The sequence below is a fragment of the Rosa chinensis genome, chromosome 6, assembly GCF_002994745.2.
Source record: "Rosa chinensis cultivar Old Blush chromosome 6, RchiOBHm-V2, whole genome shotgun sequence".
Classification (NCBI taxonomy): domain Eukaryota; kingdom Viridiplantae; phylum Streptophyta; class Magnoliopsida; order Rosales; family Rosaceae; genus Rosa; species Rosa chinensis.
Window position 1 is genome coordinate 15,631,604 of NC_037093.1, and position 16,679 is coordinate 15,648,282.

The window sequence follows — 16,679 nt, forward strand, 5'->3', positions numbered from 1 at the left end:
GGAGCTGCAGATAATGCAGGTTGTCCTTGAGCAACGCATAACTTTGAAAAAGAATCAAGCAGGAAAATTGGGTCAAATTGAAAGACATAATGTTGGGGAACAGGTTCAGTACATACTATAGAAGCATAGGTTTGCTTCTGGGGCTCTTAAATATGCTCCTCAACAGATGAAGGCAGGTGATCTTGTACAACATTCATTGCACTTTCAAATGAACCGGTTCTGCAGAAGGATCCTCCATGATATACTTAGATTTGACAACCTACGGCAATCTTTGCTCTGCATAGCTATAGTTGTCAACTGGACCATTTCCATTAGCATCAGGCACCACATAGTCTCTAGTATGAGTTTCTCTACTCATCATAGAATTAGCCACTGCAAAAGCATGAGTATCATAAAATGATCTGTAAATGGAAAACACTAAATTTTACATTGTTGAAATGAAAGCTCGTCTACTCATAACAAATCAAGTTGCTAAGAACTTGGGGGAGAAAAAATGCCATTTTAACCAAAAATGGCTCAAAAGAGACCAAAAGAAAAAGGCATTGAGGGCTTTTTCTTATGAGACCATAAGCAAGTATGAACATAACAAAACCATAACAGTAACTGAAGCAACTGAATGTTGTGCATTATGAACCCCACCACTAGCAGTAACAACGAGGACTAAAGCAACTGAATGTTGTGCATTATGATCCCCACAACTAACAGTAACATCAAAACCCTTTATATCCCTTCGTATAAAAAATAAATAAATAAATAAAAAACCTTTATTTCCCAATCTATCTAGAGACAGCAATATCAGAGTTCACCGAAACAAATGCATATAACAAATTCTAAGCATAAACAGCCATTTACAGAACTCACATCTTGAGACATTTGAGTAACACTATCCGCCAAGCTTGAAGCCAGCTCATGTTGGAGAACTCCACTTAATCCAAAGAGGCTCTACACTTCGGAAGCGGCAATTCTCCACGAACCTAAAGCAACCAGACGCACAATTCAAATATTCAATCCAAAAACTCCTCCATACATGTAAACACAATCACAATCTTATTGATAAAGAAAAAACCAAAGGCTTTCTGAGCTTCTCTGCAACCAGATTATACAACAAACACAGTAAATTATGAGCAAATTGAACAAAACACATCAAAACTATCAACCCTAATCAAGCTTCAAAGTTGTTAACATCTATATAATTGTTTTCAATCATAGACCCATATCAATTTTCATACTAAATTAAAAATCGGAAGTTAATTGATACCATAGAAAAAATCAAAATTTCTTACCCAAGGTGGAGTTCTTTGTCAAGCCTCCAATGAATATCTTTCTGTACAAAAAGAATGATGGAGCAAATTGGATCATTCGCAAAGCAAATGGTAAAGCACCAACCTTGCCGCAAAGCAAACACTATGAGCTGCAATAACCAATGGTAATGCTCTTCAAGACCAACATGGTCAGTGGAGTGGAAATGGAGAAGGAAAAGCTCTAGGCAGAAAACAGAGGCCATAAGCAATCCAACAACCCCAGATATGATTTGAAACAAATAAATAAACTGAGCTGAAAATGTAAACCCTGCAAATATGGCAAGGTGAAGGAACATGGTTGCATGCTCCAAATTATGGAGCTTGAAGGAGAAGTTAAGAAACGGGAAGTCTAGAACTTGCATAATAATTGCAAATACAGAGAAAGATAAGATGAAAATGAGTTCCAGGTGTTTAATTTTGGGAAAAGGGCAGTTCAATGGGTACCAAAACCTTACTCTAAAGTTACTAGGGCCTTTGAGAAAATAAGATCTGATAGTGTTGACGGTGTGCCATAAACCAAGAAGGGTGAGGGCAAAGCCAGGTACTACGTGCCTAATGAACGTGCCCATCGCAAGCTTTTCTCCACAGATCAGGGTTACTGGTACATGATCTGGAGATGCTGAATTCACAATCCCCGAATAAAGCTTAAATACAAGAAGCCATTGCAGTGGCACTGAATACTAAAAGCAGAAAACGTACATTCTGGTAATTTTTCAAAGCATTTGGTGCCTGATGCATGTATTTTCACACACATAATTGCACAAGACGACACTCAGCTATAAGTGACACTCCAAACAATGGATATCCTAAATGGAAGTGTCCCCTGATGAAGAAGATTAATGGTGTTACTGTTAATTTCAACTGTCAAGGCCATTAAATGGAGTTGTTTGGATTCCAGGCTGATTAATTTAATTTGTTTTGTATTATAACTTGGTTTTCTTTTCAAGCATGTAGACTATCCTCGATATTTAGGAATTAGAGTTCCTGACTCTTCAACGGTGTAAGGACTATAGGAGTGCAAGAGTGGAGAGTGAAGCTGTTTCAATATATGAGTGTGGCAAATAAGATGTTCCCACTTGTTCACGATATTTCATTATCTCGTGGACTTATTCAACAAAACAATAGTATAGTGATGGTAAAAGTCGTAAGATTCCCGGCATATTACCTTGCCACGAAATGAGTGTACCATAGATGATTGATTTCCGAGTCCAAATCACAATAAGCTAAACTACTTAACACCTGAAAAAACAAAAAAAAATTTAAATATTGAGAGCATTATCGTTGAAAAAATCGGGACAATTAAGAAAGCTGAACTAAAATCACGTTATTGAGTTCATTTTTAATAATGTTAAATTGTTAATGCTTGCATACATCCTTTATCCTAGTTCTTTTTATTGTTAGAAATGTTAGGATTCCCCTGTTTTTACCAGGTAACCATCTGGAGGCAATTAGAAATCATGATTGTCATTGAAATAGTTTAACTTGTTTCAAGTTATAACTTGATTCAGTCAATTTAAAGTAGTCTGACAAGAGTCATATACTCATCGCAATTAATCCAGATTATATTCTTTTTGAAGCAGCTATGTGTTATTAGAGTTACAACTGAAAGGAAACAAGTGACTGGATATGCCTGCTCTAAAGCATGCATCAAGATCTATAAAAGCTATTGAACTACAATTAAATAGCAAAAACACATTTACTGCAGAAAATCGCAGATTCTCCGGTTGTAATTAACTTGGTAAAATTACTGTCTTTATGGAGATTGCCTTATTTTCATCAATTCCAATCATATTAAAACTCAAGTATAATGTGTGTGCATGGCGTAGCTCAGTGCCAACAAAGAAATAAAGAACTACACGGAAGAGGTTACATAATCTTACAGTAAGACGTTCTGCATAAACCCGACCAGTTCATTCTGAATCAAGTTCAACAATACTATTGAATGCGATCGGTACCTGAGCTGAGCCATTAATCAGGATATTATACGTAATGGCATCAGGAACCATTCCCTTCTCTTCCATTTCTCTAACCATACAATCAGCCTCACTCTCCCTAGCTTCCATAAACAATTCATGAATCAACAAATTGTAATTTGACACCGTCGGCATTATACCCTTCTTCACCATCTCATCTCTATAACCAAAAGCCCTGTCCAGATCACCCTTATCAATCAGGGTATTATAAGTAACAGCACTCGGAAGCAGCCCAATTTCCAGCATTTTATCAAAAAGACCAGACGCTTCATCAAGTCTTCTCTCCTTACACATCCCACTAATAAGCAATCCATACGTGTAAGAATCCGGCTGAACTCCTCTCCCTTTCATAGCACTAAAGATCATCTGAGCCCCTCCAACTCTGCCTCTCAAACAAAACCCATGAATGATTGTATTATAAGTAACAACAGTAGGCTTAATCCCCAAAATCTCCATAAACCCAAGAAACTCCTTTGCCTTGTTCAACTTGCCTTCTTTACACAACACATTAATCATTATGTTAATAGTACAAACACTGGACTTGATCTTTAACCTAAACATGTCAGCATACAAAACCCAAGCCCTCTCGGTTCGATTCAATTTCGAAAACAAACTCAACAATTCATTACAAGTCTTAGTCTTAGGCATAACATTTCCACTCGTCATCAAGCTAAAGCACTCAAAAGCCTCATCGGCACTCTTCAATTCACAGCAAGTCCAAAACGACGCCGCTTTGCGCACTCAAGCACACTCGGGCACGAGCCAGCGAGTCGAAAACGTCTCGGATCGAAGTAATGCCGCTGCCGAGGATTGGCGACGGTGAGGCATTGGGTTTGGATTTCGAGGCGGGCAAAGTCGATGTGGGATGTGAATTAATGGATACGATGAGGGCTTTGGTGGAAATGGAAGAGGGTTTGGGAGATTAGAGAGGAAGGGAGGTTGGGCGGAAGGTGTTGAATGAAATGGCAGTGAGAAGTTTGGATGGAGTTGAGGAGAGAGTGGTGGGTGATGGGTGGAGGAGGGTCTGGTTGGGTGAGGGAACAGAGAGATTGGGTTGGGAGGAAAATGGGTCTGCGATTTTGGGGTTTAAGGGTCTGAGGGTTTAGGAGTTTGTAAGGTTTCATTGTTGGCTAAGAACGATGGGTTTATGATTTTGTAAACCCCTTCCTACAGATCTCTATGGAGCCATGGCTTAGCCTTCTTATACTTCAGGTCATCACTACTCTTTCCACCAGTGTTCTCATCCAGGATTTCTATTGACTGCTAATCCACAACGATGAAAAAGTTCAGCAATTCCATTTTACATTGAGATCTAAGAACATTTGCAGAAAGGGATTAAAGCGATACCTTTTTTATATTAGCATCATCACATGTATTCAGTAAAAAATATGTCACACAATAAGGTTAAGCTCAATAATGATTATAAGATTGCCCTCAATGTATCTCAAATCAATTCATTTTCATGTTGAATACAAAATTTCTCACTCCCCACTTGCACGCCTAATATTGAGTTAAAATCTAACAAAACTTTGGACGAATCCTTCCACCATTTGGCCACCTCCATACAAGGCCATCTGCAATACACAAAGCATTCACAGAATCAGTAGAGTGCTTGTAGGTATACCAAAATTTGAACTTGCAGGAAATCTAATGTGTAGTGCACGAATGACCTAATTTATAAGTTTCCCCCGAGAAATAATGACTTCCAGTTTAGTCCCATTCTACATCAGCTTAAATTTTCCCATCAAACTCAATGCTGCAGCACAACTTAAAAGGGAAAAGAAGAAAGAAATGGCTACTTGCAGTGCTGAAAATGCTCACTCTTGCTTTGGTGCTGAAAATGCTTTAACAAATTATAATAATTTTTACCCAAACAACATTCTAAATCATTTTAGTTCTGATGAAGGACTTGGGGAAATGAAAATACTGTTATAAAAGAATTCCCTTCCCAGAGTGCAAATCAACTATACTATCTAGCAAACCATCACATAAATCGGTTAAAATTTATATCAAGTCCTACTGGCATCTCTAAATTATACCTACTAAAGCAATGCTAGAAGAAAGACTGCACAAAAGCATTATTTAAGTGTGTAATAATTAAGACAAAACACTGATAGTACGACAGAGGTTAGACCACATACAATGACAGAAAACAATTTTCCAGAAACAGGATCAAAGCACAGCTCAGAGGAATCGGAGCTCATTATCTGCTGTTTTAACAACTCGTCTTAGTGATAGTGAAGTTGCCATTCAAATATCCACAATTAATTCCACCCACAATTTCATATCTCGGATTTTGCAAAGTCTGGAGGAGGATGGGCTTGAAATACTGAATGCTTCTTCCTTTGAGTCCTCTGGAGGGGAGGTCTTCTAGTTTTTGTTTTTCTACTCTCATTTATTTGCTTATACAAACTAATAAGTAATCCAGCGTTTACATTTTTCATATTTACATTGTCTTCAGGTAGATATGTTCTATAGGTTGGAATGTGAGAATTTAAGTGAGAAGCTCATGTCCTTCTATGCATGAGAGAGAAGTAATTCCAGAGGACTTTCTGATGAATTAATGTGCTATCACATACCACATTGGTGCTTCGTCTATCCACATTGAAGTGAAATAACCACTTATGCAGAGAGAAGTTCATCCTCTACAATATTAGCCCTGGCATGAATTCAGGGAGAGAATTATGACCTATTAAGCTACACTAGGAAGAAGAGAATGACGTTTAGTAGAGTTTGGAAGTAATGTATTTGTGCATTATGTAAAGTGGCACAATTTTCTCTTTCCTCTTTCAAATGTCATAACCCCAATGATTCATAAAAATAAGTAAGTTAAAAAAAAAAAAAAAAACCGGACAAACATCATAATTAACCCTAAAATCTCTTCCTTGTATGACAAGATGGTGAAACAAGTGACAAATTAAAGCCGAATGGGAAAGAAAAACAGAATTCTTACAATCAATTAAAGTTCAAAAATTTGAAGAAGCTAGATATACTACTTAGCGAGTCTTGTGAATCTCACAGAAGGAGAGGGCTAGAAAAGGGGAGGCAAGAGGCTCTCCATCTATAGGAAGATTGTGTCCAGGATCTGGTAATCCAAGCACTTATTTGATATGAAACACTATGAGATGACAAAAGTGGGCATTGACTAGATGATCAATGAGGACGTAATCTAACTTTTGTCAAAGACTTTATATAGATAATTCATCATCAAGTCATCAGTAACCATTTTTGTCTCATAATGCATCATATCGAAAGGAACAATGTGATCTACATGACACGAAAATTGATCAACTGCGGTGCACATAACCAAGTTTTTAGGGTCATTATCGTCAAGCATCCTCTTTGTTGTCTTCAATCACCAATTACCATGCATGATGCATTCTGTTAACAATGCTAACACTGAATCTAGGATCTTGACATGAGCCTTAGCTAATCTAGAAGTCTTTTGATAGCATTGTAAAGCTTCGCCAGTTTTTTCTCAGTCCAATGCCAAGTTCGATCTATTTGATTTATGCTAACAGTTAATACAATTACAAGCCAATATCTATATAGTAACACCCATTTGAACTCACATAGTCATATGAGTTACTTGATTCTCTATTTTCTTCTCTGTTCCAGTTCTGTTGCTGAATTCGACAACTTATCAGGGTAGCATGGCAAGGTTTATGGGCTAACTAGAAGACAATTGCAGTGCCTACATATGGACATACACATTATAACGACTACTTTACTTCCCCAAAGTTCCAATCACACATTCCATGCATAGAAAAACAAACAAAAAAGGAGCTTCTTAGGTATAGCCTATAGCTTATCGGCCCATGTAAACCGAATCGAAAACTCATCAAAACAACACTAAATCAACATATTCTTTCCATTCATCCCAGCAAATACGAATTAAGCAATAAACTATAATCACCAAATTCATACTTGACTTCCTAAACAAAAAGCATACCCATTTAAGCTCAAAGACAGCTGTGATGTGAAACTATAACCCAAATGGAGTCAACAGAGTTAACAACAGTAATTACGATACAGTACGGGTGAAACTGAGTGCGGTGATAAATAAAATTTAACCTGAAATCCTAAGCGACGGTGAGGGATTGTTGCTGGGATTGAAATCCTAAGAGCATCAGCAGTGGAGACTCATTTTTTGGACTCAAATTTGGGTCCAAATAAGCTGGAATAGTAATTTGAGTCCATCTGAATAGTGTACAAAATGACTTACTTTTATTGGGTGCTGCAGTGGTGCAGGACTTATTTTAGGACCTATATTTTGGACTCATTTTTTTAGACTCAAATTTGGGTCCAAAACACAAATCTTGCCACTGTGGAACAGATTCATATTTGAGTCTTCTACTTTATGTTTGTTTTAATATATATATATATATATATATATATATATATATATATATAGACATACACACATATACAACTTAAATTAAGATAAAAAAATGCCTAACAAATTAGTATAAATAAAAGTTAATCATGAAACATTAAACATAACATTCATTAAATTTATTCATTACAATATATAAAAAAAAAAAAAAAAGGAGGACCGAAACCCGCTCAAGCTAGGAGGCCGTCCTTGCGCCTATTTTATTTAAAGAAAAATAACACAACCAACACTAATAAAAACAATAATACACTTGAAAAATGAGAACTGCTTAAGGCCGACCGCCTCTAAGATTCCATAAATGATCAATAAGATCTTGTTTGAGTTCGTCGTGGCGTCGGCTACTCCTGAGCTGAGTGTAACGAGCCAAGAAGACATCTAAGTCCGCTGGAAGTCGATGCACATCTTCAGCATCGGGTAGAGATTCGTACTCATCTTCTTCATTCCTTCTCGTACTATTTTCGGGCACATCACATAATGATACTTCCTCTGATGGACGTTCATCTTCAACAATCATGTTGTGTAAAATTATGCACGTCTTCATTATCTTGCCAAGAAAATCTAACTGCCAAGTTCGAGCAGGTCCCTTTATAATAGCAAATCGAGCTTGGAGAACCCCAAAAGCTCTCTCCACGTCCTTGCGATATTTTTCTTGTTTAGTAGCAAAGTACTTGAGCTTTCTAGTTTGAGGCTGAGATATTGATTTCACAATCGTACCCCATGCGGGATATATACCATCTGTAAGATAATATCCTATTGTATGTGGCTTTTGATTAAGAAAATAGTTAACAGTAGGACCATGACCTTCAGCAAGTTCATCAAACAAATGAGAGCAATCCAAGACAGATATATCATTGTGGGAACCAGGCATTCCAAAGAATGCATGCCAAATCCAAGTGTCATACGAGGCTACTGCCTCGAGGACAATAGTTGGACGGTGGTAATGCCCAACAAATTGTCCTTGCCAACCACTAGGACAATTTTTCCATTCCCAATGCATACAATCTAATGAACCAAGCATACCAGGAAAGCCACGAGACTCACCTTTTCGTAGGAGCCTGTCAATGTCCTCTTGTGTTGGTTTTCTAAGAAATTCTGCTTCATAGATGTGCACGACAGTGTCACAGAATTTCTTCAAACACTCCCTTGCAGTGCTATCTCCCATTCGAAGGTATTCATCAAGCGCATCAGCAGCATTGCCATACGCCAACATCCTCATTGCTGCGGTAACCTTTTGATGAGGACTAAACCCAAGTTGACCTCTGCAATCTGCTCTTTGTTGAAAATAATTGTTAGCATTAGTTACCTCTTCAAGAATGCGATCAAAAAGGGAGCGTCTCATTCCGAATCTTCTACGAAACTTTTCTGGGGGATACAAACAACCAGGATCGAAGTAGTCTAACATCAATTGACGGTGACCTGCCTCGTGATCTTTAGGAAGGTAACGGCGGCTGGAAGAGGTACCACCGTGCTTTCTTGGATTCCTTGTCTGACTTTGATGAATCTCGTTCATCATGCCGACCACTATTCTTTGGCCTTCATTTTCCTCATCAGAACTGCTGTTGAAATCACCGCGCATGTACGCATCAGACAATTCTTTCAAATCCATGTGAATACACAAAATTATACGAGAATTGATGAAATGAGACTCTAGCTTTGATAAAGATATTATAAGAAATGGGTGTTTTGATCTGGTCTAGGGATGATTGATTTTATAGAAACTATATGAAGATATAGATAAGAATCGGATGGCTTTGATTTATTGTACTTTATTTGATCCAATGGTTATTATTTTACAAAATCTTATCTTGTTGGCATTTTGAAATGTGTGTAGATTTCCTTATCTTCTCAAATTATTGAGCTCTTTTTTTTTTTTTGTCTATAGTCAAATGATTAAGATTCTACACGTTTTCTATAAAATTTCACAATGAAAATTCATTTAACTTTTAGCCAAAATTAACCATTTATTTAATTCATAAAATAAGCAATAAAAATAAACAACATATAACTAGTACAAATTTATAACACATAATAAAAATAAAACCCGTAAGCTATATTAAGACTCAATATGGACCAGGATTCGGATCAACATGATATTCTGATGACGTATCGAAGTCTGAGGTTACTGATGGGTTACCGGAGCTTGAGGAATCGGAGCCACGGAATCTCATTTTATTATAAATCTCAGTTTTCTTATGCTCGAAGAATTCTCTCTGCTCTGGAGGCATATAGGTGGTATCTATTTTCAAATACTCCAAATCTGCCTTTTCTTCTTCCCGTCTTGCGGACTCTTGAAATACTCGTATCATATGTTTGTCCTTCTCTTTCTTCCTAATAGCTTCAGCTTCCATGATGTTATTATATCGCCGAAGTTCTTGAGCCATATCAGAAGCTTGCCCCTCTTCAATAATCTTCCTCTTTGCAGCCTTTTTCCCGATGGGCCTTTGATTGGGGTTAGTGGCCGGAATACTAACCGGCGGCTCTTCATCTCCATCTCCATCAAGTGAAGTGTGTGTTTCTTCTGTTTCGGTAAACTGCGACGATGAATTGCCGTAGAGTGAGTTGTTGTCGGTTCCCGCAGGAATTTTCCATGTAATAGCATCTTTCAAATATCTCCAACAATGATGATGAGCAAACACAGTTTTCTCCTTATTTTTAAAGCTTATATTTGCTTGTTCCATCTACCAAAAAAATATGGACACATATCAACACTAATTACTAACAAACAAAAACAATGAACGATAAATTAAAATATTATGGATGAACAAAACTCACAATGTCGGCTTCAGTAAAACCGCTAATCCGTCTTCGTTTTGTCTCTGTTACTCTTGCAGCATATTTAGTACACTGAGTTTTTATAGCTTTGAATCGAGCACGGAGACTACCTGGTACTCTCTTTGGGGCAAGCCCTGTTTCTGCAACATACAATTCTTCCCATTTTGCATGAATTCGTCGCCAAAATACAACCTTTGTTTGCCCGGACCCAATAGCAGAATCTTGACTTACATACAAAAATGCCTTGCATAGTGCGTCGTCTTCTGGACCGGAGAATGCAAGTCCTCTTATTGTCTTTTCAGAATTCTCCATATTGGAAATTTTTTTTTTTTAAGAACAATAGAGTGAGAGTAAGGAATGAAAGAGGCAAATGAAAACTAAAATAAAGAAGTGAAGTGGGGTGAGAAAAATGGTGAAGTAAAATGAGTTTATATAGAAAAAATAATTAATTTTTTTTTTCTAAACATAGCAGTTGCAATAGCCGTTGCAACAGTAAAAAAATTTAAAATAAAAACATCACAAAGCCGTTGTAAAACGGCTATTTTATAAGTAAAAACCAAAATTTTACGTTTCTCAAAAAAAAAAAAAAAAAACTATAAAACAAATTTATATATAATTGATGGAATCTATTTCTGGCCGTTAGATTGAATTAAACATTCAATCTTGGCCTTTAATTATACACAGAAAGAGACGTTGGGGTAAAAGAAATTGTGGGTCCCAAAATTTTCTGATCCCTTCCTGCATGCACGTGTAGCTTTTCTGATCCCATAGGCAAGTGGCCTGTCCTTGCATGCATCACCCACACAACATGGCGGGTCCCACTGATTTGGGTCCAATTTTTTTTGGGTCCAAGACTGGATCAGATTTGCTCTCACATTTGGGTCTCCGGTAAATATAGGTCCAGTTTTTTCCGACCCACTGCAGCTCAAATCCAACACTTTGGACTCAAATTTTGAGTTTGGACCCAAATATAGGTCCCCATTGCTGATGCTCTAAGCAAAGGTATGTATCATTGCCATTCTGACTTGAGATTGAATGAGAATTTATCTGTTGATTCAAAAAAAAAAAAAATTGTTAAGAAGAAAACTAAACAAATGATTGAAATGATAAGTGATTAAAACAATACACACACACATACGTATATTTTCCTTTAACATAAAACGTGATAGTCTATCGGAAAAAACATAAACATTTATATGTCATGTCAGAATTCTCACTAATGTTGAAAGAGTCAAAAGAAGGCTAGTTGTTGATCCTTTTTGCCCTGTTTGTCATGAACATCCTAAAACTCTTGTTCACATACTTAGATATTGTCCCTCTGCTAAGAATGTTTGGAATGGGTTCTATGCCTGAATATTATAGTAAGGACCATGCAATTAGGATGCATGAATGCACTACTAGCAAAGAGGGCAACTCACACAGATTTAAATCTGTGTGAAATACTACCATTTCACACGGATGACAGTATGTAAAAGGCTGTACCTACAGTGCAAGCACGGAATTAATTTCGGTTGCCTTCGGAGGGGGCGCTAATGCTCTATTCACACGGTTTTGGGAGTCCGTGTGAAATTTTAAGTGGGTCCCACTTGTCTTCCAGCATGCATAGTAGAATTTTATGTAATCCGTGTGAGATGGAAATAATATTTTAGGGCTAACTACTGTTTAGTCCCTGAAGTATAGCTTCGTCCTCGTTTCAGTCCCTGCCTTTCTGATTTAATCCCAAAAGTCCCTGAACTCACAATTTTCAGTCCAACCGGTCCATCTCCTCCATTTCCTCCGGTTGCTTGATGACGTGTCAGTCACTCCTTGCCAGCTCAGCGCCACGTAAGGCATCCATTGTGTAAATTGACGAGAATACCCCTGCTTCACTCCGTCTTCTTTCTTAACTTCTTTCTCCACTGTTCTCCTTCTTCCTCTTCTCCACTCCCATGCCTGCCCATCGACTCCTGCAGTTCACCATTTCCATAATAACACAAATCAAATCCATTTTCCATAGCAAAAACTACAATGAAACAGAACTTCAATCCAATTATCAACGAAGAGTTCAGTCTTAATAGCATATGCAGAGGGACCTTGGGCTCTTCGACGACGGCGGAGTTCAGATCGGAAAGGAGATCGAAGCAGAGGAGCGGCTCCGGTGGCTTCTGGGCGTGAAAGGGTCGGAGGGGTGTTGGTACGAAGTGGGTGTAAAACGAGGTCGGAGCCGGAGCCGGAGCCACTGTGGAGAACGAGGTCGCTGCCTTCATGCACTCTGGGGTTGCTACTTCTCACACCAGTTGGTAGTTTTCGTCAGTATGGGTATGTTTTGTAGAAAAGTTCGATTCTTTGAGGTGGTAACCTGCAAAAGGAGGCTTCTTGATCATCTGGGTTTTCTAGATATTTGAAGTGTTGAAGCCCTGATTTTCACTCTGGGTTGCTACTTTTCACCATTGTTGAGTCTCTGTAAGTAGGCGTGTTATGCAGAAGATTGACTACGATTCTTTGGTCCCAGTTCAGTTTCTTGATTCTTGGAAGTGGTAACTTGCATATTGAGGCTCCTTCATCATATGAGTTTGTATAGATTTCAACTCTAGGTTGCTGCTTCTCAAACCAGTTAGTCTCTGCAGAACATTTCAGTTCTTGGAAGTGGTAACTTGCAATTGAGGCTCCTATATAATCTGGGTTTGTAGATACCAGTCTTGGGGCTCTGATTTTCACTACTATGGGTTGCTGCTTCTAACTTGTGTTGGTCTCTGTAACTAGAGGTATTTTGTGGAAGACTGATGAATATTCTTTGTCCTGTAGTCAATGGTCCAATGAGGCCCTTAATGTGTTTCATGTACATCAACAGTTAACTGAGAAATTAATGTGAGAAGCAACAACCCCGATTATCCAGCTCAATTCATTTTGGGTTATTGTTCTAAATACACCTTCATGCAGAGTTGCAGACGGGGAGTGGAGAAGAGGAAGAAGGAGAACAGTGGAGAAAGAAGACGGAGGAAATTTTGGAAAAAACTGAAGCAGGGGTATTCTCGTCAATTTACACAATGGATGCCTTACGTGGCGCTGAGCTGGCAAGGAGTGACTGACACGTCATCAAGCAACCGGAGGAAATGGAGGAGATGGACCAGTTGGACTGAAAATTGTGAGTTCAGGGACTTTTGGGATTAAATCAAAAAGGCAGGGACTGAAACAAGGACGAAGCCATACTTCAGGGACTAAACAGTAGTTAGCCCAACTTAATAACTTATTCAGTGTGAAATACCTTCTTAACACACACAGACATCTGTGAGAAGTAGCTCCTTAATTCACACAGATATCTGTGTGAAATATGTTCTTAACTCCCACAAATGTCTGTGTGAATTGATTATTGTGATCACACCGATTTCAGAGTGAAATAAATCTCAACAAAAGTTGTTATGAATAGTCTCATACTGAAATCTGTGTGAAAATATGAATACCATTAAAAAAAAAAGCTGTTAATTAAAAAATACAAAAATATATACAATTGCATTTAATTTTTCCCAACAAAAATAAACTCATCCACGATAACTCAAAAATATATAAAATTTACATTCCCAACCTGTCATCATTGTTTTAATCCAGCTATATATCATTGAGAAAGTGACCAATATATACAAACTGGCCATGCTAGCAAGATCTTTTTTTACATTTCTTGGCATACAAAAAGGACATCTACTTCATACCTTAAACAAATTCTTGGCATACAAAAAACAAGGATGTTTTCCAGAATACAGTGTTGTTCAAGGTGGAATATGACTAAGATTTTCCCCCTTTTAACAACAAAATCCTTGGCCAAGAACATAATTTTGATGGAGCTTTGAGGATTAACTCAAAGTAGACAAAAACAAAACCATCAAAGTCAGGAAATGACATCTACATAAGGTAAAACTAACCAGCTCAATTCCGCTGCGATTCTGGAACAATACGTTTGAGGCATTTCCGGGCGATATACACTATCAGTGATGGCTGGGGTTGGGATCACGGGTCTACTACCTTTAGTCATTGGCTCAATATCTACTTGTGATGCTGTGTCAATCCCCGAAAAACCAGCTTCTTTCATCCATCTACCCATTTCAAGTGTTGCTAGTTCCTTCACCTTCCTTGTCATCATTGCCTCTTGCTGTATCTTTAACTGCTCCATTTGGGCTATGAACTTTTTGTCCAGGTCAGCAGCTTCCTTCCTAATTCTTTCCTCCCTTTGGGCAGCTTCAATTCTCTATTTTTCAGCTTCACTCCTCAATCTTGCGGTCTCCATGCGTTGTTCTTGAATTGTTGCTGTCAATGCTTCCACAATGCTTGAAACACCTCTTTTCTCAATATGAACATATGGAACATCACGCCAGCAGACACCCGCTCCAAGACCCCTCACTCGGTTACGCTTCTCTACCCCAAGAACCTCTGCATAGATATCTTCTCTAACTTGTGGAGTTATTTCAACATTCAAATTCTTTCTCTCCTCTTCAGCTTTTTCCAAATCTTGCTGCATTCAAGTTTGAAATTATAAAGCATTCAATTCATAAACCATCAGTCCAATCCTAATTATATGGAATGTACTATGGAAAAGTGAGTTGTTCTAAAAACCACAGCTGGCCAACAAAACTGAACTGGGTACTGTGTAATGCATATAGTGTACATAAGAACCAAACTCAAAGTAGGATGAGATCAGATGCATATAGTGTACATAAGAACCAAACTCAAAGTAGGATGAGATCAGTTGGAACATGGCTATAGCAGTTTGTCATGAATAATAGAAGTGAAAAACAAAAAAACAAAAACATAATAAGAACCAAACTCCAACTTACTCAAGCAACAGCTAAAGACAAGGCAAAATGATCATGTATGGATATCGTTGTTCTATAAGGTAGTACTGAAATTTGTAATTGTACAATTGCTTTTAAACTATTTGGCACATGATGTACAATTACTTATCCTAAGTACACAGAGGCATAGTTTCAGGAAACTCATTGAAAGAACCAGAAGCTAATGAAAATGAAAAATGGGGTTTATGATGTACATGCATGTCATAGTTTTGTATGGTCAAGTTCGTACCTCACATATCTAATTTGCTACCAACACACACAATGAATGCCAAAACATATCTTATCTAGATACATGCGTGTACATGCCAAAACATAATATTTGCATTTTGCAACCATATGATGCAGCTACTTGAGAATCAAAAAACTATGTGGTATCGGCACCTGCACTAGAGATTTTGTGACCAACTGAATCTTTTAAAGTTTATCTTACAATCTTACATGTCAAGGCTATATCTAGACCAGATAGTGTTTACATTTTCTCTTGTTACCAAGAAGAGGCAAAAGGTGTCAGCAGTAACTAAGAAATGCAAGTACTCATGCGAAGACATGTGATATATAGTTAGTTAATTTCCTAACATATATATATATATATATATATATATGGGCAAAATACTGTTTAGTCCCTGAAGTATGCCTTCGTCCTCGTTTCAGTCCCTGCTTTTCTAATTTAATCTAAAAAGTCCCTGAGGTCACAATATAATTTCGTGTCTAATAGGTCCTCGCCGTTAAGATTCCGTCAAGTTGGACCGTTATGGTGCTGATGTGGCACTCCAAGCCAGACCACCTCAGCATTTGCAGGCCATGCAACCTGTAAATTGTCCAAAATAACCCTTCTTCTTCTTCACACCCAAACCACCACCAAGCTTTCTGTCCGAGCCCAACCCATCGCCTCTTTCCTCAACCCCTCGCCGCCTCGTTTGAAACTGAACCAACCAACCTCTCTCCCTCTCTTACTCGAAGAACTCAAACTCGAATTCCCTATGTTGCTGCACCACCAAAACTTGAATAGGAACAAAGTCTCCGAGAGCAGTTTCACAGTCACCATCTCCAAAACCACCTTCTCACCACCACCACTTGCTGCTGCACCACTTCCTACTCCATTTGTCACTACACCCAATCCGACCACCCTTACCCTCCACCACAACCATTCCCAGACCCACTGCCTCTCAACTTCTCATTTCTAATCCCCCAGATCCCTACCTTCACCACCACCAAAACTACCACAACCGCCACCGAGCTCAACCAACAATTCCATTGCTATTATATATCAACAAATTCCAAGAACTACACCTGCATAATCAATCAAACCAACATATCCAACATATGGGTATTTCCAAGTTCATCAAAAACCAAATTCCACCTCAAATTAACCCCAATTCTTTCTTTGAAACCCAAAATTACCAGAAAATAATCA

At 38.1% G+C, this 16,679-nt stretch overlaps 3 protein-coding genes, 1 long non-coding RNA gene and 1 pseudogene across 5 annotated transcripts; all 5 read right to left on the reverse strand.

The window, feature by feature from the left end:
• Positions 1–4,398, reverse strand: part of LOC112170904 — a 32,519-nt pseudogene extending 28,121 nt beyond the window's left edge.
• Positions 2,391–3,461, reverse strand: LOC121049742 (pentatricopeptide repeat-containing protein At2g15630, mitochondrial-like). Of its 2 annotated transcripts, none has more exons than XR_005801201.1 (2): positions 3,182–3,288; positions 2,391–2,540 (listed from the first exon to the last, which is right to left on the reverse strand). XR_005801201.1 is itself a non-coding variant. In XM_040507802.1 (2 exons), exons 1-2 carry the CDS (start codon positions 3,425–3,427, stop codon positions 2,463–2,465), a joined length of 249 nt encoding a protein of 82 aa, XP_040363736.1. In that variant the 5' UTR covers positions 3,428–3,461; the 3' UTR covers positions 2,391–2,462. The 2 variants fall into 2 exon arrangements, 1 of the variants encoding a protein (XP_040363736.1); XM_040507802.1 differs by having other exon boundaries at positions 3,257–3,461.
• A 211-nt stretch (positions 4,399–4,609) lies between the features above and the next one.
• Positions 4,610–7,386, reverse strand: LOC112170272. Its single transcript, XR_002925050.2, has 2 exons — positions 7,349–7,386; positions 4,610–4,848 (listed from the first exon to the last, which is right to left on the reverse strand). It is a non-coding gene; the product is annotated as an uncharacterized LOC112170272 (long non-coding RNA).
• A 552-nt stretch (positions 7,387–7,938) lies between these two features.
• LOC112170906 lies at positions 7,939–9,276 on the reverse strand. The gene has a single exon (XM_024308176.1). The coding sequence runs from the start codon at positions 9,274–9,276 to the stop codon at positions 7,939–7,941; it is 1,338 nt and encodes a 445-aa protein (XP_024163944.1).
• Positions 9,277–9,730: 454 nt separating this feature from the next.
• On the reverse strand, positions 9,731–10,754 carry LOC112170907. Its single transcript, XM_024308177.1, has 2 exons — positions 10,443–10,754; positions 9,731–10,348 (listed from the first exon to the last, which is right to left on the reverse strand). The coding sequence occupies exons 1-2, from the start codon at positions 10,752–10,754 to the stop codon at positions 9,731–9,733; spliced, it is 930 nt and encodes a 309-aa protein (XP_024163945.1).
• Between the last annotated feature and the right edge of the window lie 5,925 nt (positions 10,755–16,679).